The sequence below is a fragment of the Tachyglossus aculeatus genome, chromosome 12 (genome assembly GCF_015852505.1).
Source record: "Tachyglossus aculeatus isolate mTacAcu1 chromosome 12, mTacAcu1.pri, whole genome shotgun sequence".
Classification (NCBI taxonomy): domain Eukaryota; kingdom Metazoa; phylum Chordata; class Mammalia; order Monotremata; family Tachyglossidae; genus Tachyglossus; species Tachyglossus aculeatus.
This window is the reverse complement of record NC_052077.1, coordinates 15379150-15403422: the sequence shown is the minus strand read 5'-3', so window position 1 is coordinate 15403422 and position 24273 is coordinate 15379150. Positions and strand designations below refer to the sequence as shown.

At 44.6% G+C, this 24273-nt stretch overlaps 1 protein-coding gene across 1 annotated transcript in view; it reads left to right on the top strand.

The window, feature by feature from the left end:
* Positions 1–24273, top strand: part of TBC1D9 (TBC1 domain family member 9) — a 96659-nt gene that overhangs the window by 12441 nt on the left and 59945 nt on the right. Inside the window, exon 3 of the mRNA XM_038754985.1 lies at positions 21029–21139. Coding sequence (XP_038610913.1) covers positions 21029–21139 — 111 coding nt within the window. The remainder of the gene's footprint in view (positions 1–21028; positions 21140–24273) is intronic.

Sequence of the window (24273 nt, the reverse complement as noted above, 5' to 3'; positions counted from 1 at the left end):
CATCGCGCTGTACAGTATTTTGGTTCTTTCTATTTCAGTGGTTATCGTAATGGCAGGCGTTGCCATGGAGTCCTGGAGGTTAGAAGATGGGATGAGGGGCAGGGAGGAAAGCTGTCAGAAATGAGGGAGGGTAGGCTGGGTGAGAGGAGGAAGCAGGGAATTGTTCTGGGTGGAGTCTGTATACAAGGATGAGTCATGAAACCATACAGGGGTTCAGCGCTGCAGCGTGGTCGTAATCGGGGTTCATCTCTGAATGGTAGCCAAGACCCAACCTCGGGTTCCAGCGTCCCATTGACTAATTTTGAGAATTGGCCCCAATATCATTGGGTAGTGGAATCCAGTGAGAAGTGCATGGATTCATTCAATCGCATTTATTGAGCGCTTACTGTGTGCAGAGCACTGTACAGAGGGCTTGGGAAGTACAAGTCGGCAGCATATAGAGATGGTCCCTACCCAACAGCGGGCTCACAGTCTAGAAGGGGGAGACAGAAACAAAGCAAAACATATAGACAGGTGTCAAAACTGTCAGAACAAATAGAATTAAAGCTATATGCACATCATTAACAAACGAAATAGAATGGTAAATATGTACAAATAAAATAGAGTAATAAATCTGTACAGAATATATACAAGTGTACAAATATATATACAAGTGGTGGTATGGATGGTAGAGGTGCCAACCCCTCACATGCCCCTCCATCCTCCTTTCCCCACCATAGCTCAGTGATTCTCCCTCCAGAAGACAGCACAGCATCCCTGGCAACCACCTAATTTGTCATACCTTTGCAAGGCTAAATGGAGTTTGCTTAAAAGCTCAATGCCTAAGCAGAGAACACTGAATTCTCTGATGGGCTTCCTGCTTTTGCATCGAGTGCGTCCACATTTCCTCGTGTAGTTCAGAGATTACCTGGATTTATGAGAGGTAATTCTACTGCTCTTCATCATGGTAATGAGTCTTTTTCTTGGATTCTTGTCAACATTCCCAACTGATGTCAGGTACGGGCTTGTGCAAACAGAACATTCCTAAAACATGTAGTCTGTGACCTTTGGAAGTACACAGATCGTTGTTTATAAAATTGCATTCCGCATTCACCTTTGATAAGTAAAATCCTGTTGTTTTATTTTTAGTTTTGGAAACCAGCCAGGCAGCCACTGCTGCATTTAGAGAGCGTTTTTAAAGAAGAATACATATGAGAATTCCTCTATGATATTTTCTAGAAGACCAAGGCCTTTTGAAGATCATACTGGGGAAAAGGTCATATTTGTAATTTGAAGGAAGGAGATTTGCCCTATGGGTTTCAGGCTAGGATGATTAAGCGCATGTAGGCGCTTCAGGTTCCCTTTACCCCAAGCTTCTCCTTACCCCAAGCCAGTAAATGCAAATGTTTGCTTGATGTGCAGTGAGAGAGACAAATTTAACCCGTGGTACTCCTGGCACAAGTTTGAAGTTGGATGCCTTTTTTTTTTTGAAATGGTATTTAAGTGCTTACCATGTGCTGGGCCCTACACAAAGCACTGAGGTAGATAGAAGCTAATCAGGTTGGACACAGTCCATGTCCCATATGGGGCTCACAATCTTACTTCCCATTTTAAACATGGGGTAACTGAGGCACAGAGAAGTGGTCGACTTGCCTGAGGTCACACAGCAGAAGCAGTGTGGCTCAGTGGAAAGAGCCCGGGCTTTGGCGTCAGAGGTCATGGGTTCAAATCCCGGCTCCCCCACTTGTCAGCTGTGTGACTTTGGGCAGTCACTTAACATCTCTGCGCCTCAGTTACCTCATCTGTAAAATGGGGATTAAGACTGTGAGCTCCCTGTAGGACAACCTGATCACCTTGTAACCTCCCCAGCGCTTAGAATAGTGCTTTGTACATAGTAAGTGCTTAGTAAATGCTATTATTATTATTATTATTATTAAGTGGGTGAGCCAGGATTATTCTCACAGCAACACATCCCAGCAGGTAGAGCTGATTCACCTAGATTGTCAGTCTTGGGAGAGAGAAGGGAATGAATTTGCCCCAGTGACTAAGACAGCATGAATTGCCTTGTCATCCCTGCCGTGTCATTCTTCTTGTTCATGGTTTGTCACTGCTGTCGTACCCATGGTAACAACATCTGTCTTTTACCACAGTTGTTAGTGTTACTACAAATTGAAATTCCTGTTTTCGATAGCAGGCTTCAAATGTGAAGTTGAACTTTCCTCCAAGAAACAGGAGAAAGGGATTGGAACTCAAATCAATCCACTTTGCAATGGGAAGAGTATGGGCCTTGAAGTCAAGAGACCTGGTTACTAATCCTAGCTCTGTCACTTGCCTGCTGTGTGTCCTAGGGCAAGTCACCTCACATCTCTGTGCCTCTTAATCTGTAAAATGGAGGTTAAATACTTGTTCTCCTACTCCTTAGACTGAGTCCCGTGAGGGACAGAGATTGTGTTTGAACTGATTATCTGCTATCGATCCCGGTGCTTAGTTCAATATTTGGTACACAGTAAGTGCTTAACAAATGCCCCGTTGTTGTTACTGTGGGAAGGCTGAAAACCAATGGAACGTACTGTGCGCAGGCAGAGCACTATACTGAGTGCTTGGGGGAGGGTACGGTATAGTAAGTAGACCCCGAACTCTGTCCTCGGGAAGCTTAGGGGGCCATATGAGGTTTGGAGAGTGACTGTGGGATGGCAGCAGGATCTGTGGGTGGAAGGATGGATGGAGTGTACCTCCTTCTTTTCCAGGGATTTCCAGATATCTCTGACCCAGTTCTCCCCTAACATAGCCAGCTGTTAGAGTCCTTTCAGAACATTCACCCGGAGATGGCTCAAAGCTGTTCCCTGGCCCCTTAGAATGGGTCAGGGAGGGCCACGCATTACCCTGATGGAGCCTCAGAGTGACGGCTTTCCTCTAAAATTGTACAGGGCCTGCCCACCTCCCCAGTGCCCCCCAATCTGCCTGCGTATGCAAAGGGAAAGGGGCATTCAGTTTGCCTGGACCCAGACAGCCGTCTTAAACCGTGACTACATTTCATGAATCCCATTTTGTATTGTCTGTGTGCCACATAGCGATTGCCCATCACAGTGGTTCTCCAGCAGTACTTTGCGGTTGCCTCACCTGAGAAAAGAGAAGCAGTGTTGCCTAGGGATAGAGCACAGGTCTGGGAGTTAGAAGGACCTGGGTTCTGATTCCGGCTCTGCCACTTGTCTGCTGTGTGCCCATGGGCAAGTCACTTCACTTCTCCTGTGTCTCAGTTACCTTGTCTGTAAAAGACTGAAAGCCCCATGTAGAGCATGGACTGTATCTGACCTGACTGGTTTGTATTTACCTCAGTGCATAGTACAGTGCCTGGCACATAGCAAGTGCTTGACAATACCATTAAAAGAAAACAACCAAACAGGGCTGTTAATAATGCCTTTTAAACGGAAAGATTCTCAGCAAACATGAATGTAGGAAAGGATATAAAAAATGAAAATTTTCATTCTCTTAGTTTGATGATCTTGCTAGGAACTATTGCTGGCACACTATGCATTTGTGAGAGTCTCTAGTCTGATGAGGCGAGGGGAGGTCAGACAAGCCTGGCTTTGATTGAGGAACCCTGGGAACAGCTTAAGGCCATGGTAGGCCTGAGGTAGAGGAAGGCTAGGTTGAGGAGGGCCAAGGAGGGAGGGGAGGGGAATGTCTTCCCAGGGCCAGGGCCTCCATTCCAGAACTTCCCTCCAGACCTGGATCGGGATATTATTCATTCATTCAGTCGTATTTATTGAGCGCTTACTGTGTGCAGAGCACTGCACTAAGCGCTTGGGAATTACAAGTCGGCAACATTTTTAACTCTGCCTGCTCTGGGAGAGGAGGGACATGGGAGAAAAGGGGAAGAGGTTCTGGGGTGGCTGCAGAGCTGATGACCTTCTTACTTTGAGGGGATGGGGGCTGGGCCTGAGACAGCTGCCTCCCACTCTGGCCAGTGTTTAAAGCAGCTGGGATGATGGGATACGTTTCTAGGGGCCTGAAGAGTGGAAGAAAATATGTTTCTCAGAGCCGATCCTCTGGGCTCCGTTGCTTTCCAAAAGTGACTATTCCCGTGTGTATCCCTTGCTTCAGCTAGACAATCCTCACTCTCCCTTACTGCAACTGCGGCCCCAACCAGTGTGACCGTTGTCAGCGCTACGGTTCCTGTGGCCAATATGGTGGCTAGGGCAGCGTGGCTCAGTGGAAAGAGCCCGGGCTTTGGAGTCAGAGGTCATGGGTTCAAATCCCGGCTCTGCCAACTGTCAGCTGTGTGACTTCGGGCAAGTCACTTAACTTCTCTGTGCCTCAGTTCCCTCATCTGTAAAATGGGGATTAAGACTGTGAGCCCCCCTTGGGACAACCTGATCACCTTGTAACCTCCCCAGTGCTTAGAACAGTGCTTTGCACACAGTAAGTGCTTAACAAATACCATCATCATTATTATTATTATTAATAAACCAGAGAGCAGGTTGGCATGATGCTGATGGCTGGATGACACTGTCTCCAGACCCTCCCATTTGAAGCATAAAGGAAAAATTGAGTTTGGTTCTCCCCACTACTGCATGCCCTCCCCACTTAGAACAGTGCTTTGCACATAGTGAACGCTTAATAAATGCTATTATTATTATTATTATGGAGGGCAGCATGGCCTAGCAGAGCATGGGCCTGGGAATCAGAGGACCAGGGTTCTAATCCCGGCTCTACCACATGTCTGCTGTGTGTCCTTGGATAGTCACTTAACTTCTCTGTGCCACAGTTTCTTCATCTGTAAAAAGGGATTAAGATTGTGAGCCCCATGTGGGACAAGGACTGTGTACCACCTGATTTAGCTCCTATCTACCTCAGCTCCTAGTGAGATCAGCTCTATTCTGAAGCTTCCAGAGCAGCCCATTCTCCTAGTCTGCTAGGGAGCAAAGCTTTGTCAAAGCCATTTGGCTCTGAGCCCCAGGAGAGAGGCAGATGACCTTTCCCAGCTTTCTTTGCTTCCCTACCCGGACAAGAAGGAATCATTTCCAGGATTTCTAGTGGTGTGGGGGAAGAGAGGAGAAGGGAGAATCGAGAATTCTGATCATTTTTTGGTGGTTGGTCCTAATTAGCAAAAACTTCATTTCATAGACAAGCTATTTCAAAGTCACTGGGAAAAGTTGTTCGAAGTGCATAGTATATAAAGAGTAATTACTCGTAGCTCCCACTAGTCACTAATCCATAATACCATAATCACCACCATAATGGGAAGCAGCGTGGCTTAGTGGAAAGAGCAAGGGCTTGGGAGTCAGAGGCCATGGGTTCTAATCCCAGCTCCACCACATGTCTGCTGTGTGACCTTGGGCAAGTCACTTAAGTTCTCTGAGCCTCAGTTACCTCATCTGTAAAATGGGGATTAAGATTGTGAGCCCCACGTGGGACAACCTGATCACCTTGTATTCCCCCCGCAGTGCTTTGAACGGTGCTTTGCACAAAGTAAGCACTTAACAAATGCCATCATTATTATTATAATCACCACATAGTAATTAATTGTGATATTTGTTAAGCACTTACTACTCACTAAGCCCTGGGGTAGATACGAGATAATCTGGTCCCACACAGTTTAAGCACTAGGGAGAACTGGTATTGAATCCCCGTTTTGCAGATGAGGGAACTGAGGTACCAAGAAGTGACTTGCCCAGGGTCATACAGCAGGTATGTGACAGAGCCAGGATAAAAACCCAGGTCTTCTGACTCTCAGGCCTGTGCTCTCTTCACTAGGCCATGCTGATTATAGGGACACCACACTTTTCTGTTTGAGAGAGCCGGTTCAAGATTCCAAAGAGTCAGTCATTTGTATTTATTAAGCACTTACCGTGTGCTGAGCACCATACTAAGCACTTGAGTGAGTAGAGTATAACAATGCAATAGACACAGTCCTTGCCCACAACGAGCTTATAGTCTAGAGGGGGAGACAGACATTGATATAAGTAAAATTACAGATATGTGTATAAAGTGCTGTGGGACTGGAAGAGGGGGATGAACAAAGGGAGCAAGTGAGGGTAATGCAGAAGGGAGTGGAATTTTCTGTTTTAAATGAAGAGCCGGGTTTTAAGTGCAGTGGAATTTAAGAAGTGATTTAGGGAGCAGGAGTGGATTAGTCCCTGATAGGTGAACTTGTTTAAAGCAATACTGCCGTTCAAAATACAGGAGGAAAATTAAGAAGTGACAAAGGCAAGTCCCCTCTCAGGATCGCATATGGAGATTTCCAGTACTCTACCAGTCTCGACTATGGGAAGGAGTGTCAAGCCAGACCCATTCCATTCCTAACTTGGGTAGTGGCTAGTGAGTGGAAGGCCATCTGCCACAAGGCAAAACTCACCTGAGCTGGGCAGCAGTGGCGTCGGAGAGAGTGGAGGGCAGAGACTCAAGTTTACTGCACAGGAGGAGGCAATGGTAAACCACTTCCGTATTTTTACCAAAAATTACCAGAAACAATTGCTGATGGAGGCAGGGTGTTCTGGGAGAGATGTGTCCATGGTGTCGCTATGGGTCGGGGACGACTCAACGACATAAGACAAGGCAAAGGTAGTTAGGGAATTCCAAAGATATGTTTCTGAAGAAACAGTGGAAAAACAATCAAAAGATGACATAAAGAAAACCTGAAATGGCAGTGTTCTAAATAAAAAAGGGAAGTTGTCAGTGTGGAAGGGCATTAATAATATTTTGATAAGATATTTGTTGCTACTTCTTCTTTTTGCCTAACTGTATTTGCACATTATGGGAGAAAAAAACAAGTCTCAGAGAATGGTAGGATGAGGCTGCTTGCTTTTCAGATAACCTGATCCTTTACTGATACTGAAGATCGTCAGAAGCAGTCGTTTTGATGTGAATACCAACTGATACTGTTTTATTCATGCACTATTTCAAAATTTTAAACTTTATTTGCACCTGCCGTTCTGCATAAAGGATGACCTGAATAATATGATCCTTCATAGCCCCAGAAGACTTGCTCTTTCTGACCGCTGTAGTTAATCCTTTCGTTGAGAGGGAATCTGAACCAAGGCATAATGGCTATTAGAATGATTCAAGACCTGTAATGGGGGTAAACGAGCACTCTCCCTCCAAGCTGGGTTTCTGCTTCCTTCTGATAGTCTGGCAGTTAGCTTAAGGGATACACCAAGTGTGTTGTCATTATCTGTGGGATGTCTGCATTCACTAGAAATCCTAACAGGAATACAGTGACCTGCTGGTGAGAACGATTCAGATACAAAGAAAAAAACAATTACTGAAGGAGATTTTTATTTCACTGGAGAAAAGAAAAAAGATGGAATTTTCCGGCGACTAAAGCATTGATTTTTTTTTTCCTTTCACTTCTCTTCCAAATCCTCCCCTCCACCCAACTTTCCAGTCACAGCTGACAACTCTGTGGTGTTTCTTCCCCCTCAACATTTCCTGGACCTGCCTCTCCCTTTGTATTCAGATGGCCACCACCCTGGTTCGGGCACTGGCCATATTCTGAGTTGATTAATCTATCAACCTCCTCACTTCATCTCCCTGCCGCCAGTCGCCACACTCTCCAGACTGATATACTCTGTTGCCCTGATCATTTTTTAAAATGTAATTATTCTGCTCCCATCTTTGCACTCCTCAAAAACGGTCTTAGTTACCCATTCCATCGTGCAACAAGCAACTTGGCCTAGAGTTGCTAGAGCAAGGACCTGGGTGTTAATGCATGGCTCAGTGGAAAAAGCCCGGGCTTTGGAATCAGAGGTCATGGGTTCAAATTCCGGCTCCACCAATTGTCAGCTGTGTGACTTTGGTCAAGTCACTTCTCAGTGCCTGTTACCTCATCTGTCAAATGGGGATTAAGACTGTGAGCCCCCCGTGGGACAACCTTATCGCCTTGTAACCTCCTCAGCGCTTTGAACAGTGCTTTGCACATAGTAAGCGCTTAGTACATGCAAAAAAACCTACTTTATCCCTCAATTACTTAATCTGTAAAATTATGAGCCCTAATTGTGCCCAACCTGATTAGTTTATATCTAACCCAGCGTTTAGTTCAGTACTTCACACATAGTAAGCGCTTAACAAATATCTTTTTTTAAAAAAAAAGGCAAAATACCTTGGCCACCAGTATCAAGGCATTCCATTGGTTCTCTTTCCCTCTTACTTATCCCCTCTTGTTTCCCACTGCCCTCCAGTTCGAACTCTTTGCTCTTCTCAAGCTACCCTACACAATGTGTCTCGTTCCCAACTTGCTTCTGACTCCTAGCCGAAGCAGCATGGCTCAGTGGAAAGGGCACGGGCTTTGGAGTCAGAGGTCATGGGTTCAAATTCCGCCTCTGCCACTTGTCAGCTGTGTGACTTTGGGCAAGTCACTTCACTTCTCTGAACCTGTTACCTCATCTGTAAAATGGGGATGAAGACTGTGAGCACCCCCGTGTGACAACCTGATCACCTTGTAACCTCCCCAGCACTTAGAACAGTGCATTGCACATAGTAAGCGCTTAATAAATGCCATCATTATTATTATTATTATTACCCTTCCTCTTACCCGGAGCTTCCTCCCACTTCACATCTGCCACTTCCTATCTTCAAAGCAATTCCAAAAATCTCATTTCCTCCAGGGGGCCTTCCCTGATTAACTCTTCTTCTCCCCAAGTCAGACCCCTCCTTCTACCACCTTTGCACTCTCATGCCAATTAGGAGTTTTGTACCCAGAGCAATTTGGTACAATAATAATAATGGCATTTATTAAGCACAGTTCTAAGCGCTGGAGAGGTTACACAAGGTGATCAGGTTGTCACACAGGGCTCACAGTCTTAATCCCCATTTTACAGGTGAGGTAACTGAGGCCCAGAGAAGAGCAGTGACTTGCCCAAAGTCACCCAGCTGATAATTGGTGGAGCTGGGATATGAACCCATGACCTTTGACTCCAAAGCCCATGCTCTTTTCCACTGAGCCATGCTGCCAAGTCAACTTACCCTACTTTTAAGCACTTGCTCATCCATTCCTTTATTCATTTCTCCTTTCTCCTCTTCTATGTGGGCTGGGGAACATGTCTATCAACTCTGTTATACTGCACACTCTCAAGTGCTCAGTATAGTGCTCTGCACACAGTAAGCACTCAATAAATATCATTGATTAATTGATTTTTCAAATCACTTTGTGTCTCCCTCACTAGATTGTAAGCACCTTAAGGTCCTGCCTCTATCTGTTGCACTCTTCTGAGTGCTTATTACACTGCTCTGCATGGAGTAAGTCCTTAGTATATTAGGCACTATTAGGCATTAGCCTGTAGCAGGCTAATGTGGGCAGATTGCACATGCACTTTACAGTGCATTGCACCCCTGCCTGTCAGCTTGCCCGTTTCATACCGGGCTGCTGGGTGGAACGGGATTAGCAGGGATGAGCAAGCGTGAATGGAGCCACATCAAGAACCGCTAGCACTAGAACCCATTCCTCTGGAGAGAGACTCCATCATCGTTTCTTAGAAGTGAATTTAAAGAGCGCCATTCAGGAAAAGAAAATATCCTGACAGAAATGCGGGAGAGAAGAAATCCCTCTGAGCCAGCGTCTCTTTGCTCTGGAGTCCAGTGTGATGGGTTTTTTTTGTTTTTTTAAGCCTGATAAAATTGGAAACAAATACTAAACTGGCATTGATGCAGTTTTCCACTCCCACCGAGAAAAGCCCAGGTTGTTAAACTGCATTTTGCGGGGAAAGGAATAGATTGTATTCACTCGGTGGAGAGCAGACCTTCTTCCCAAATTCCGAGAAGTATTTCTCCAATCCTCCAAAATATAACACTTTCAGCATTCATTACGATGGGCCAAATTGTAAACATGCAACCAGCTCAGCCTAGAGTCACTTGTGAGCCTGGAAGCAGTGCCTTTCTCAGTGAGCCCTCTCTAGCAAGCACAGATTCATCATGAAAAAGCTAAATTAAACATTTTGCTCCCTGTAAGAAGCTACGGTGCTACAAGCACCATGAAGCAGTTTACCCCACCTGCTGTTGTCTTTGGAGCCCTAACTGGTTCCCTGGAAAATAATTTGCAAGTTGAAGGGGCTGGGGTGGAATTCTAAGAACTCAGTTTCCCCAAATGGAACAATACAACCATTCATTTCACTTTATTCTGAACTTTTCAGTCTTTAGAGAGTTGTGCTGGCTGTGTAAGTAACAAAGATACTATGTGCCGTCCCAAGTATCAAAGTTCAACTTCTGCATTTATTCACCGGTTCTTCTACAGCAAGAGTCTTCAGTGTTCTCTTCAGGAGATACTGCAGGCAACCCATCACTCCACTCCTGTATTAAACTAGTTACCAAAGACGGGGAAAAACTCATGGTTTTTAGAGTCATTCTAGATCCAAGAACCTCAGCACTGTTTACTGGGGAGCGGTTTCCTTGCAGACTGATATCAGCCCCTCTGGAGGGAATTGTCTGACTTTGTGTGTGTCTTGTCTGTCTAGCTGACACATGGACTCAGCTTATATAAAAGGTGGCACCACTGTTTCCTGAGCCCTTGAGTTATGTGGCATTTGTTAAGCACTTACTATTTGCCAGGCACTGTACTTAAGCACTGGGGTAGATAGAAGATAAGTGGGTTGGATACAGTCCTTGTCCCAGTCAAGGCTCACAGTCTTAATCCCCATTTTACAGATGAGGAAACTGAGGCACAGAGAAGTGAAGTGGCTTGCCCAAGCTCACTCAGCAGACAAGTGGCAGAGCCAGGGTTAGAATCCAGGTCCTTTTGACTCCCAGGCACATGCTTTATCAACTAGACCATGCTGCTTCTCAAAGTTTCCAAGAACTAGTCAGTAGAATTCAGTGGTTAGGCAAAAATGCTGTGTGAATCACCCTGAACAACTGATGCCTAGAACTAGAAATAATGGTAGGAAGCTATGAATGTGAAGGATTATCATAACGGCTGCATTTTAGAGGTTTTCCCAGGCAGATAGCATTTACTTTGGCTCTCCACTTGAAGACTAATGAATTTTCATTAATGATCCAGATTATTTTTGATATTTGTTAATTTCACTAGTAACTGAATTTACATTGACACCTCACATAAAATTGTATTTTTTCCTCACATTGATTTTGAGGGCAAATAGGAAAACACATTATAGATTGTAAGCTCCTTGAGGATATGGATTGTATCTACCAATTTTATTGTGTTGGACCCTCCCAAGCACATAAAGCAGTGTTCTGCAGACAGTAACTGCTTAAATAAATGCCACTGATGATAGATCGACTGATGTGGATGGAAAAACCGAGACCCAGAAGGAATTTCCCTCAATAATAAATATAGTATTTATGGTATGTGTCAAGCATTGTTTTAAGTGCTGGGGTGATACAAAGTGAATCAGGTTGGACACAGTCCCTATTCCATATGGGGCTCATAGTCCAAGTAGGAGGGAGAATTTTACGTTTGAGGAAACTGATGCACAGAGAAGTTGTGACTTCCCCAAGGTCACACAGCAGGCAAGTGACAGAGCTGGGATTAGAACCCAGGTCCTCTCACTCCGAGGCCCATCCTCTTCTCCCTAGGCCACACTGCTTCTCAAGCTCTGTATTTCTGAGAGAAGGCAGAACTTGAACTCAGCTCTCCCTGCCTCCTATCCATTATGTAACTTGACCCTCCACACTCCACAAAGGAACCTTAGAAATAGGTGAAAAACACCTGTCTCCTAAATTGGTTCCTTTTTTTCCCCCCTCTGATCTGTTCACTGTGAGTGAACTATGCAGATGCTTTGGTTATGCAAATGTTTTGGTTTTCCTGGCATCTGTTGTTTTGATCTACCACTGAGAAGATTTTATAGATTTTTAAACCTTCAAAGGCCCCGGAAAAACTGTGGACAAATCTATTTGAGGCAAGTGTGCTTTTGAAGGCATAATTTTTGTTTTGAAAATCTCATTTGGTCCACGTGTGCCCAGTTTATGACTACGAGCAAACTATCAGCAGCAGGTTTAGAGGTAGGGAGATGAAATAGTAAAGTGAGAGTTTCCCTTCCACACTTGCCCCTAGAAATTATAACACCAGCATAAGAAAGTGCATTTTCAGCTTTCCTTGTCTTCCAACCACTGCCGGCCCTAGGAGGCTCCTGGGCAACCTCTGGATTCAGGCTTGCACAACAAGTGGCGGCAGGGCAGAAGCTTTGTTTTGTGGACCCTGGGATAATCAGGCAAGAAGGCCCTTCTGCTACAAGTGCTTTCCATCTTCCTCCCTTCAAAGCCCTACCGAGAGCTCACCTCCTCCAGGAGGCCTTCCCAGACTGAGCCCCCTTTTTCCTTTACCCCTCCCCATCCCCTCCACCCTACCTCCTTCCCCTCCCCACAGCACCTGTATATATGTTTGTATAGATTTATTACTCTTTATTTTACTTGTACATCTTTACTATTCTATTTATTTTGTCAATGATTTGCAGCGTGGCTCAGTGGAAAGAGCCCGGGCTTTTGAGTCGGAGGTCATGGGTTTAAATTCCGGCTCTGCCAAGTGTCAGCTGTGTGACTTCGGGCACGTCACTTCACTTCTCTGGGCCTCAGCTACCTCATCTGTAAAATGGGGATTAAGACTGTGAACCCCCTCCGTGGGACAACCTGATCACCTTGTAACCTCCCCAGCGCTTAGAACAGTGCTTGGCACATAGTAAGCACTTAATAAATGCCATCATTATTATTATTATCTAGCTTTACCTCTATTTATTCTGATGACTTGACACCTGACCACATGTTTTGTTTTGTTGTCTGTTTCCCCCTTCTAGACTGTGAGTCTGTTGTTGGGTAGGGACCGTCTCTATATGTTGCCAACTTGTATTTCCCAAGCACTTAGTACAGTGCTCTGCACACAGTAAGTGCTCAATAAATATGATTGAATGAATGAATGAACTTGTGGCAAAAGGCTTATGGAAACCACACCCCCTTTCACTAACTTAAAACAGAGGCTGCTAACATCTCTACATTAAGAGACCGGAAAGATCCAAGAATGTTTCTAATGACTGTGTGGTTGATTTTGCATTAAGAAGTTGAGTACAGAAGCTAGGAAACAAGTGTAATTTGATGTCCTTTTTCTCCCTGGGATGAAAGTAGTGTGACAGTCCTGGGAGTCAGAGGACCTGGCTTCTGATGCTGATTCTGCCACTTGCCTGCTATGACCCTGAGCAAGTCACTTAGCTTCTCTGTGCCTCAGTTTCCTCATTTGTAAAATGGAAACCAAATCCTACCCCCTTCCTACTTAGACTGTGATCTCCATTTAGGGCAGGGACCCTGTCTTACCCTAGTGCTTAGAACAGTGTTTGGCACATAGTAAGCACTCGAAGTTGGGACTCTGAATGAAGGTTGGCTTCCCAAGTACAGTGCTCTGCACACAGTAAGCTCTCAATAAATACGATTGAATGAATGAATCAGTTCTACTGTAATGTGTTGCCATAGCATGATTTGGATATAGCATGGTGGAAGTATTAGGGAACATTATTATAATGATGGCATTTATTAAGTGCTTACTATGTGCAAAGCACTGTTCTAAGTGCTGGGGAGGTTACAAGGTGATGAGGTTGTCCCCCGGGGGGCTCACAGTCCTAATCCCCATTTTACAGATGAAGGAACTGAGGCCCAGAGAAGTTAAGTGACTTGCCCAAAGTCACACAGCTGACAATTTCCGGAGCCGGGATTTGAACCCATGACCTCAGACTCCAAAGCCCATGCTCTTTCCGCTAAGCCACGCTGCAGTCCCATAACAAGAAGCAGTATGGCCTACGGGATAGAGCACGGGCCTGGGAAACAGAAGGACTTGGGCTCTAATCCTCACTCTGCCACTAAGCTGCTGTGTGACCTTGGGCAAGTCACTTCACTTCTCTGGACCTCAGTTCCCCATCTGTAAAATGGAGCCCCATGTGGGACAGGGACTGTGTCCAAACCAGTTATCTTGTATCTATCCCAGCACTTTTAGTGTTTGTTTTGTGGTACTTGTTAAGCACTTACTATGTGACAAACACTGTTCCAAGTGCTAGAGTAGGTACAAGTCAATTAGGACAGACACAGTCCATGTCCCTTATGGGGCTCACAGTCTTAAATTAGGAGGGAAATACCATAAAAACAAGTTAGTTTTGGTATAACACGATCTGTAAACTGGCACGAGCAGATTCAATTTAAAAAGAATTAGCTGTGGTGTTGGTCTAGGTGGGATTCTGCTGTTTTTCTGCTTCTGCCTCGGCGTAAATGTAATGTACCATACAGTACTTGGGGCTGTTTTTGCAGCTTTAGTTAGTGGTTCATTCAGTAAAGTAGCAATGAAAGCATTTTGCTAATTGTGGACATAACAGTATAGTTATTATATTCCCCCAATGGCCGTTGTGGTGGTAAGTTTGAACAATCTACCCCTTAACCCATTATGAGAAGCAGTGTGGCTCAGTGGAAGGAGTCCGGGCTTGGGAGTCAGAGGTCATGGGTTCTAATCTCGGCTCTGCCACTTGTCAGCTATGTGACTTTTTGAGCTAGTCGCTTCACTTCTCTGGTCCTCAGTTCCCTCATCTGTAAAGTGGGGATTAAGACTGTGAGTCCCCCATGGGACAACCTGATCACCTTGTATCCTCCCCAGTGCTTAGAACAGTGCTCTGCACATAGTAAGCACTTAACAGATGCCATCATCATTATTATTATTATTATTATTAAATCAACCCATTAAGTCAAATCAGCAGTCACTATAACAGTAGGTTCTTTAAGAACACACCTCCCCTGTTTCTGGAGTTGCATGTATCTGCTCTCCATTGTATCTGAACCTTCCTGTCCTTTCCTAGCTACAACTTACAGATTGGGGAATAAAATAATTAATAATTAAGAGAAGCAGCATGGGTCAGTGGAAAGAGCATGGGCTTGGGAGCGAAAGGGCATGGGTTCTAATCCCCGATCAGCTACTTGTCAGCTGTGTGACTTTGGGCAAGTCACTTAACTTCTCTGTGCCTCAGTTACCTCATCTGTAAAATGGGGATTAAGACTGTGAGCCCCATGTGGGACAACCTGATTACCTTGTATCCCTCCCAGTGCTTAGAACAGTGCTTGGTACATAGTAAGCACTTAACAAATGCTATTATTCTTCTTCTTATTACAGCTGTAGTTTGCTCCCCACAGCCTATAATTTATCACCTTTTTTAGATTCAATTCAAACCAATCTATTTAAAGAACAAATACAGTGTCCGGCACATAGTAAAGGCGTAACAAATACCATAAAAAAGTAATTTCAAATTTCAGAATCATTTGTACAGTGCTTAGTAAATTGTTCTGCATGTTGCAAGTGCTCATTAAACACCATTGATTGATTTGTTGAGAACAAAACCTCAGGGTCCATTCCTTAAATTGTGGTTGTCTTGAATAGTGCTTATGTCACCCTTGATAGACTCATTCCATTCTTCAATTGTTGCATTGCCAGTGATTCTATCAACTAGTCAGTCATAGTTATTGAGCACTTACTGTGTGCAGAGCGTAGTACCAAGCGATCGGGAGAGTAAGTTATAACAATATAACAGACACATTCCCTGCCCAACTAGATTAGCTTGAGTCCCTGCCTAATCTAGCTCTATTAGAAAAAGCTTACCTTTCCTTTTAAGGACAAGAGTTTCCTGTTGCTGAAACATGTGAGCAGAATGTGGCCGCTGGTCATTTTAGTTGGAGATAAATACAGTAGTTTAGGTCAAGATATCAGGATATCTGGATCATCTTCCTGGTGGTGTTACCATTAATTTACAGTATGCTGTTGAGGCATAGTTCTATCTTCCTAAGTCTCAATTTTCTCATTCATCGGTTGTTGATAGAAATTTCTGCTCTTCCTCTTCCCCCAAATAGGCCACCGGGTCCACTTCCCAGAGATGTGGTGATGATTAATGAAGTGTGGTTCTTCGGTAGTTCAATTTGAGTGTTCTACATCACTTCCATTAGCCTAGGTTTACATTGGAAGCAAACAAGAACAAAACCTTTGGGGGAAGTTTGAACTCGGTTCATGGAGATTTGTGCATAAATAAAAGCATGGCATGTCACAGAGTGTTGTCTTTCATGTAAGGGGTATATTATACCGATTATTATTATTATTCTTATTAATAAAACCCAACTAATGATTCCCAGATTCCCTGATTACACCCCAGTTTTGTCAGGCACAGAACCTCCTCCCGCCCCTGAGCCAACTCAGCATTCCTATCCATATTTGTATTTTTTAAGCTCTTACTATGTCTCAAGTACTGTTCTAAGCGCTGGGGTAAATATAAGCTATTAGGGTTGGACACAGTCCCTGTCCCACTTGGGGCTCACAGTCTTAATCCCCATTTTATGGATGAGGTAACTGAGGCACCAAGAAGCGAAGGGTCTTATCCGTGGTCACTCAGCAGATAAATGGTGGAGCTGGGATTAGAACCCAGGTCGTTCCAACTCCCCAGCCCAGGTTCTATCCCCTAGGCCATGCTGCATCCCCAAGTACACGGCACTGGTACATAGAGGAGTGGGATGAGTGACAGCTGGAGAGGGAGGAGGGGGACTGGGAGGGAAAAGAGGGAAGCAACATGAGGGAGGGTTCAGGAGAAAAGGAGGTGGAGCCTTGGAGAAGGGCATTGCAGTGGTGGTCCCTGTAGGCTGCTAAGTCCTGTGGGTGAGCAAACTCATGTGGAGTTGCACCACGGATTTATGTGTGTGGGGACACTTCCAGTTCCAGCAACCCATGGGAGGGCCTCCACGCCTGTCTGTACTCCCTGCACCATACATAAGCCATATAACATAAGCACCATAAGCGCTTAGTACAGTGCTCTGCACACAGTAAGCGCTCAATAAATACGATTGATGATACATGTGGTGCCCCAGCCGCAGGCCTCCCTGCCCAAGTGTGATCTCAATAGATGGGTTTAAGGAAGTGGGGAAGAGTCAGTAGGAGGTACCCAAGTTTTGGGGAGCAGAGGACCTAATCCACTCATGCGTGGGTACCATAGGCTGGGCTTAACCATTCAGCGCTGATTTGTATTGCAAATGAAAGCAGAGAGAGAGATTTCTGAAGCGGCCAAAATGATCTCTAACAGTTGGGAGCTTGGGCAGATGCATCAGAGGGACCTGACAGGAGGCACAATGTTCAGGACTGAGGTGGGTTTACCAGTGACAATTGGCCCTCAAAAAAATAAATAGAAGTCTAGACTGACCTTTCCTGGAGACCTGTGGGCATGCTGTAGGCTGGCTCAAATAAATGAGGAGTGTGGTTTAGTAGAAAGACTTGAATTCTAGTCTCAGCTCTGCCACTTGTCTGCTCTGTGACCTTGATTTTTTTTGTGTGTGTGCCTCAGTTACCTCATCTGTTAAATGAGAAGCAGTGTGGCTCAGTGGAAGGAGCACAGGCTTGGGAATCAGAGGTCATAGGTTCACTTGTCTCTCCGTCACTTGTCAGCTGTGTGACTTTGGGCAAGTCATTTAACTTCTCTATGCCTCAGTTACCTCATCTGTTAAATAAGGATTAAGACTGTGAGCCCTATGTGGGACAACCTGATTACCTTGTTTCTCCTCCAGCACTTAGAACAGTGCTTGGCACATAGTAAGCGCTTAAGAAATACCATCATTATTATTTTGAAGATTTATAGCCCCGTATGGGACATGCACTGTGTCCAACCTGATTAGCTTGTTCTACTCCAGTGCTTAGTTCAGAGTCTGGCACAAATACCATAAAAAAACAAAAGTGGAAAAAGATAACAGTAATATTTGCATTGCAAGTGATTCAATAAGAAGGACCCCTGCTACTTCGAATGTTGAATCACTTGGGTTCTCAAACTTTGTTCCTGATTGTCTTGGGAGACAGATGAAGGTTCAGTGTGATTACATTGGGATCTGGGGTGAGGGGGAGTCCATGGGGTTGGGAAATGAAAGTTTCTTCCCATTCATTAGCTCCAGGATGGATCTAGGGAGATAGTTTGCCTAGAGCAGGAGCTCAGAGGACAATAGAGCCATTCATCATTCCAGCCAGGGTCTGCCTTCCTGGCTGCCTTTACCCTGCTTCCTGCAGGCCAAGTGGAACTGCTAATGCTTTTCAGAGTGAAGCCAGAGGGGCTTTTTTAAGACATTGTCCCTCTGTGTGAGACAGTGCAGAACACTGTACCAAGCATTGGGGAGTTGGTAGACGTAGTCCCTGCTCTCGAGCCCAAACTAAACACCACCTGCCCTATCAGTGCTTTTATCATGTCTGTTGTGTGTTGGATATTAGACCATTTCTGAGAAAGTGAAAGATATGACCCCTGACCTCGAGGATTTGACAGTCTGAGGAGAAAACAAGCAAACCCATCCTGCGAATGTACAATAATTAAAAGAACATAAGAATCGATATGTGAGAAACACATGTGGATAGATAAATCAACAAGGCATAAGTCGATAAATGGATAGGAATGCTGAGTTGGCTCGGGGGCCTGACAAAACTGGGGTGTAATCAGGGAATCATTAGTTGGGTTTTATTAATAAGAATAGTAATAATAATTGGTATGTTATCACTTAGATGCTGAGCACTGGGGTAAATGCAGTCAGATCAAACTCAGTCCTCATCCTACATACGGTTTACAATTTGGTGAAGCCTGTAGCATTTATCGAACTAGATAGGTTGATGTTGCTCTTTTTCTTAAATGCCCTTTGGAACAAGTAGTTCTGTTGTTCGGAGTTAAAAATACATGGCTATGTAAAATCACAGTGCAGTTATTTTTAGGACAGATTTACTTACCATAGGCAAAGATGGTTTAAAATCAAAATTAGCTGATTTGAGCCAGCTGCTATAACTGTGCTTAGCATAAGAACTGATCCTGGCTTTGACAGCTGCTTCAGCCCGGAATTGAATTTGCACCCTTTATTCACCCCTCCCTCATCCCCACTGCACTTATGTACATATTGGTAATTTATTGATATTAATGAATGTATCCTCCTCTAGACTTCAAGCTCATTGTGGGCAGGGAGTGTGTCCACCAACTCTGACGTTGTACTCTCCCAAGTGCTTAGGGCAGGTCTCTGCACCTAGTGAGCACTCAAAAAATACGATTGGTTGATTGTCAAGAAAAGCTGACTTTGCTGCAGCCCTAGCAGGTTTGAAGAGAGTGTTTGCCCTCTGTGGGCAGGGAGAATTCTGAGGGTCAGCCCATTAAGAGCCTTAATCTGGCTCAGTTGTTCCCAAAAGGCTGACCTTGGGCCAGGATGAGCCAAGTGAAGAGAGCCCCTGGCTAGGCAGTCAACCCATAAAAGTTTGAAAAGGTGTTGATTTCTACAAGCACTCTAATAAGCCAGAGTTTTGATGCGGTGGAGAACCAATCCAGAGAATTCAAACACTAACTCTCAAAGGAAAATAGGCGGGAGAGGAGGCTTAGCCAAGGAGGTCGGGGGAAGCATATGGAGGTTGTGCAGTCTAATGATATTAATAGCTTCGAGAGGTCCACAATAGATAATGAAGGATAAAAGATAAGGTTGTTGGATGGTGGGAATAGGTGTCAAAGGGGACAGTCATCATTCTTTTCCTCTAAGCATTCTTTTGTGGTCACAGTCAGAGACCGACAATTGGGCTGATCCACAGAGGCATTTCTTTTTCTCTTACAGTACATTTGTTCCCTAATTATAAACATTGCTGTAGCAAAATTCTGACCTGTGTGAATACATGGAAGAGAGGGAGTGGGATGTGATTTGGTCAGCTGTGCTTTTGGAATGGATGTTATCTGCATTTGACTTTTGTTAAGTCTTGAAGCATATAAAACCATGTCCAAAGAGAAGGCCAGTCACCAGTAATTGCAGGTGATTGTGTATTGTCTTTAGTAAGGGATGAGGGTAAGGGCTTTTCGTTCATTCCTTAGATGCTCATTCACACTGAGTGAAACCGTAGTCCATGTCACCTCCCAGGACTGTAATTTATGGTCAAAACAGTGAGTTTGGTTCGTGTTGCCTCTTGGTTCAGTCACATGACCAACATGGCAAACCTGGACCATGATTTGTTTGGTCTTTTTAAGCTGAAATTTAAATTGGACCAAAGAGTGTGCTAGGGAGGCTCACACCTGCCACTAACCTCTGTTTAACTCCTGAGTCTGTTAAATACCTTTTTTCTGTGCTTCATTATCTAAAATAAGAGTGTGGTCATATTAGCCTGAGGATCAGGTAATTAAAATAGTTGTGAAGAATTTTGCAAATTGGGCCCTTTCAGAGCACTCTTCCTATCATGCCGTTTGAAAAGCAGTGGCTCCTAATGGAAAGAGCACAAGCTTGGGAGTCAGAGGAACTGGGTTCTCTGCTGTGTAACCTTGAGGAAATTACTTCCCTAGGCCTCAGTTTCCTCATCTCTAAAATGAGGATTGAATCCTATTCCTTCCTACTTAAACTGTGAACCCCATATCATCATAATAATAATGGTATTTGTTAAGCACTTACTATGTGCCAAGCACTGTTCTAAGCACTGGGGGTGATACAAGGTAATCAGGTTGTCCTACGTGGGGCTCACAGTCTTAATCCCCATTTTACAGATGAGATAACTGAGGCACAGAGAAATTAAGTGACTTGCCCAAAGTCACACAGCTGACAAGTGGCAGAGCCAGGATTAGAACCCATGACCTCTCGCTCCCAAGCCCATGCTCTTTCCACTGAGCTAGGGGAATGTATCCAACCTGATTATCTTATATCTACCCCAGTGCCTAGAATAGTGCTTGGCGCATAGTAAGTACTAAACAAGTATCATATTAAAACAGCATCTTGAATTTGAGAGCTTTATATGTATGTTCTTTGTTGAGTTGTCGACCTTTTCAGCTCCTAGAGCTTGCCCACAGGCAGATGGTAAGCTGACTACCAGCCATCTCTCTAAATGCCACATAAGGTCCAAAGAGGGAATCATAAAAGTGGAAATGGTGCAGCACAAGACATCAGCCAGGTCTAGGACTCAAATGGGAGCGTAATAAAGAAGCCGACATCTTCCATAACCCGGGTACCTACCATCAGATTCGAAGGACAGCCATTGATGAGCTTCTCATTCCGTTCGATCAGTCGTTGGGGAAAAGAATTGAAAGTTCAGCCTGGGATTTTTTGACCATGTGCCTTTCCTATTTCGCAGGTCTTCTGGTGGGAACTCTTGATGTTGTGCTGGACTCCAGTGCGAGGGTTGCCCCCTACCGAATCCTCTATCAGACTCCAGATTCACTGGTGTACTGGACCATTGCCTGCGGTAAGTCCCAGAATCTGAAATGCATGACTAATGTGGTGAGGAAGACAGGGGAGGGTGGATGATGGCAACCAACATCTGGGTAATCCAGTAATTAGAAATCAAATGGCCCGAGTGAGCTCAGCTTCCAAAAATGGCTTATTTCCCAGAGGAGGAAGAGGAGGAGTAGCGCATAGTACATATGCACATAGTAAGCACTTAATAAATGCCATCATTATTATTTATTGTTCCTTCATTCATTCATTCAATTGTATTGAGCGCTTACTGTGTGCAGTACAAGTTGGCAACATGTAGAGACGGTCCCTACCCAACAGTGGGCTCACAGTCTAGAAGGGGGAGACAGACAACAAAACAAAACATTAACAAAATAAAATAAATAGAATAGTAAATATGTACGAGTAAAATAAATAGAGTAATAAATCTGTAGAAGCATATATACAGGTGCTGTGGGGATGGGAAGGAGGTAGGGTTGGGGGGATGGGGAGGGGGAGGAGAGGGAGAGGAAGGAGGGGGCTCAGTTTGGGAAGGCTTCCTGGAGGAGGTGAGCTCTCAGTAGGGCTTTGAAGGGAGGAAGAGAGCTAGCTTGGCGGATGTGCGGAGGGAGGGCATTCCAGGCCAGGGGGAGGAGGTGGGCCGGGGGTCGACGGTGGGACAGGCGAGAACGAGGCCCAGTGAGTAGGTTAGCGGCAGAGGAGCGGAGGGTGCGGGCTGGGCTGGAGAAGGAAAGAAGGGAGGTGAGGTAGGTGGGGGCGAGGTGATGGACAGCCTTGAAGCCGAGAGTAAGGAGTTTTTACCTGATGTGTAGGTTGATTGGTAGCCATTGGAGATTTTTGAGGAGAGGAGTAACATATCACTTGTGTACATAGTTTTAAATTAAAAGCTATTCATATCAGTGTCTGTCTTCCCCTCTAGACTGTAAACTCATTATGGGCAGGGAGTGTGTCTGCTAATTCTGTTGTACACCCAAGCATTTAGTTCAGTGCTCTGCACATAGTAAGTGCTCGGTAAATACCATTGATTGGTTGATTGAATGATGATAATAATGATGGCATTTATTAAGTGCTTACTATGTGCATAGCACTGTTCTAAGCGCTGGGGAGGTTACAAGGTGATCAGGTTGTCCCACGAGGGGCTCTCAGTCTTCATCCCCATTTTACAGATGAGGGAACTGAGACACAGAGAAGGAAAGTGACTTGCCCAAAGTCACACAGCTGACAATTGGCAGAGCCAGGATTTGAACCCATGACCTCTGACTCCAAAGCCCAGGCTCTTCCCACTGAGCCACGCTGCTTCTCTGCTTCTCTGATTGATATGTGCCTGGGGAGTACACAATAAATAATTGACATGTTCTCTGCCCACAAGGAGTTTACACTCAACCGGGAGACAAATTTAAAAGACAGGGAGACTATCGCTTCATGAAGCAAAAGGGATGTTGGTTAATCCAGAAAATTATTTCATTGAAATAAAACAGCTGCAGCTTATTCTGGCAGATTTTTGCCTGGGGTGAAAGACTATATCAATTTTAAATAATCCTTCCATAAGTGTAGCCTCAGAATGTCCTTAAAGGTGATTTTATTCTCCCATTAATAATCCTTTCTAACCAATTTCAAGTTTGAAAAGAAGATAGTCACCTACCTCCCCACCTTTGATGCTTGAGATTGTAGCCATCTAATTCACAGGGAAGCTCTTTCACTCTTAAAGAGATCTTTTTATGAGATGTTTTTCAATTTAGGGCATGTGTTTTTGAAAGCACTAAAAATGCAAATTCAGAAAATGACATAGTTTGACTTTTTGACATTGTATTAAGGCAACTTTGAAATTCCCTTATTCCATTTGGATTCATATTTCTTAGAGACTTAAGTCATTTTAACCTTGCAGAAATTACAAGGTACCCAGTAATAATTCAGGAGAGAGAGAGAGAGCTCATATCTGTAGCCTTTTTATTGCTTCCTAATAATTGTCTTACTATTGATTTTAAGAGATTGATTTTTCTCTACTTTTGTTGTTGAAACCTCCTTCGGAAGTGAAGAGAAGGAGCCATAAAGGGGAAGAAAATATTCCTGACTAGGTGTTTTCTTTATCACTAAAGATGATCCTTGATGCAGAGATTTTTAAATTGACTGATGAAGTTGTGATGTAGGGGATAATCCCTTATCTAGCAGGCTGACCAAGTCCAGCTACAGTAGAGAACCCAAGGATGATTTTTTTTTTTCGTATTTTTGTATTTTGTAATGGTATTTAAGTGCTTACTATCGCCGAGCACTGTTCTCAGTTCTGGAATAGATACAAATTAATCATGTGAGACCCAGTCCCTGTCCCCCATGGGACTCACAGTCAAATAGGAGAGAGAACAGGTATTGAATCCCCATTTTACAGTTGAGGAAATGGAGGCACAGAGACGTTTAGTAGCTTACCCAAGGTCACACAGCAGACAAATGGTGGAGCTGGGATTAGAACCCAGATCCACTGGCTTTCAGCCCCATGCTCTTTCCACTAGGCCCTGCTGCATAACCCTGCAGCCAGTTTTTCTGTCCCAGTCCCATGCTCCATGGACCCGTAGAAACTCTAAGGGGTCAGAGACACAGTGCGCAAGGTTGGTACAACACACACACACACACACACACACACACACACGTGTGAGGAATGGGCATTCCCTAGTTCCCTTTATGGGGATGTGAGTAGAGAAATTCCAAGGGAATTCCAAAGCCAGTAGCCTGTAAAGAGACTTGCTGAGGCAGCAACTTGATGAATTTAGAGGAGGAGGAAGGTGGTCCGTCCTGCGTCGACTCTCATCGCTTAGCAGTCGTCATACTGCGTGTTGCACTGCGCATCTGTTCTCCTGCCTTATATTCCCTTTCCATTTCCATTTCCTTTGCAAAGGGCCACCAAACCTGGGCTCTGTAGACTGCAGCTTTTGCCCATCTACTGCAACCTTTCCGTTGACTGTTTAATGACTGATTCCCAATTTGTTCTGTGCCAGCTGTTCTCTCCATTTTATATTAATATTGCTGCTAGACTTAGTGGCCACCCTCCCAGAGTTACAGGGGGCCATGGTGATGGCTGCCGTCGTGTGTGTGTGTTTGTGTGTGTGTGTGTGCCTTTTTGTCTGTCTGTCTCTGGGTGTGCTCCCCCCTTCA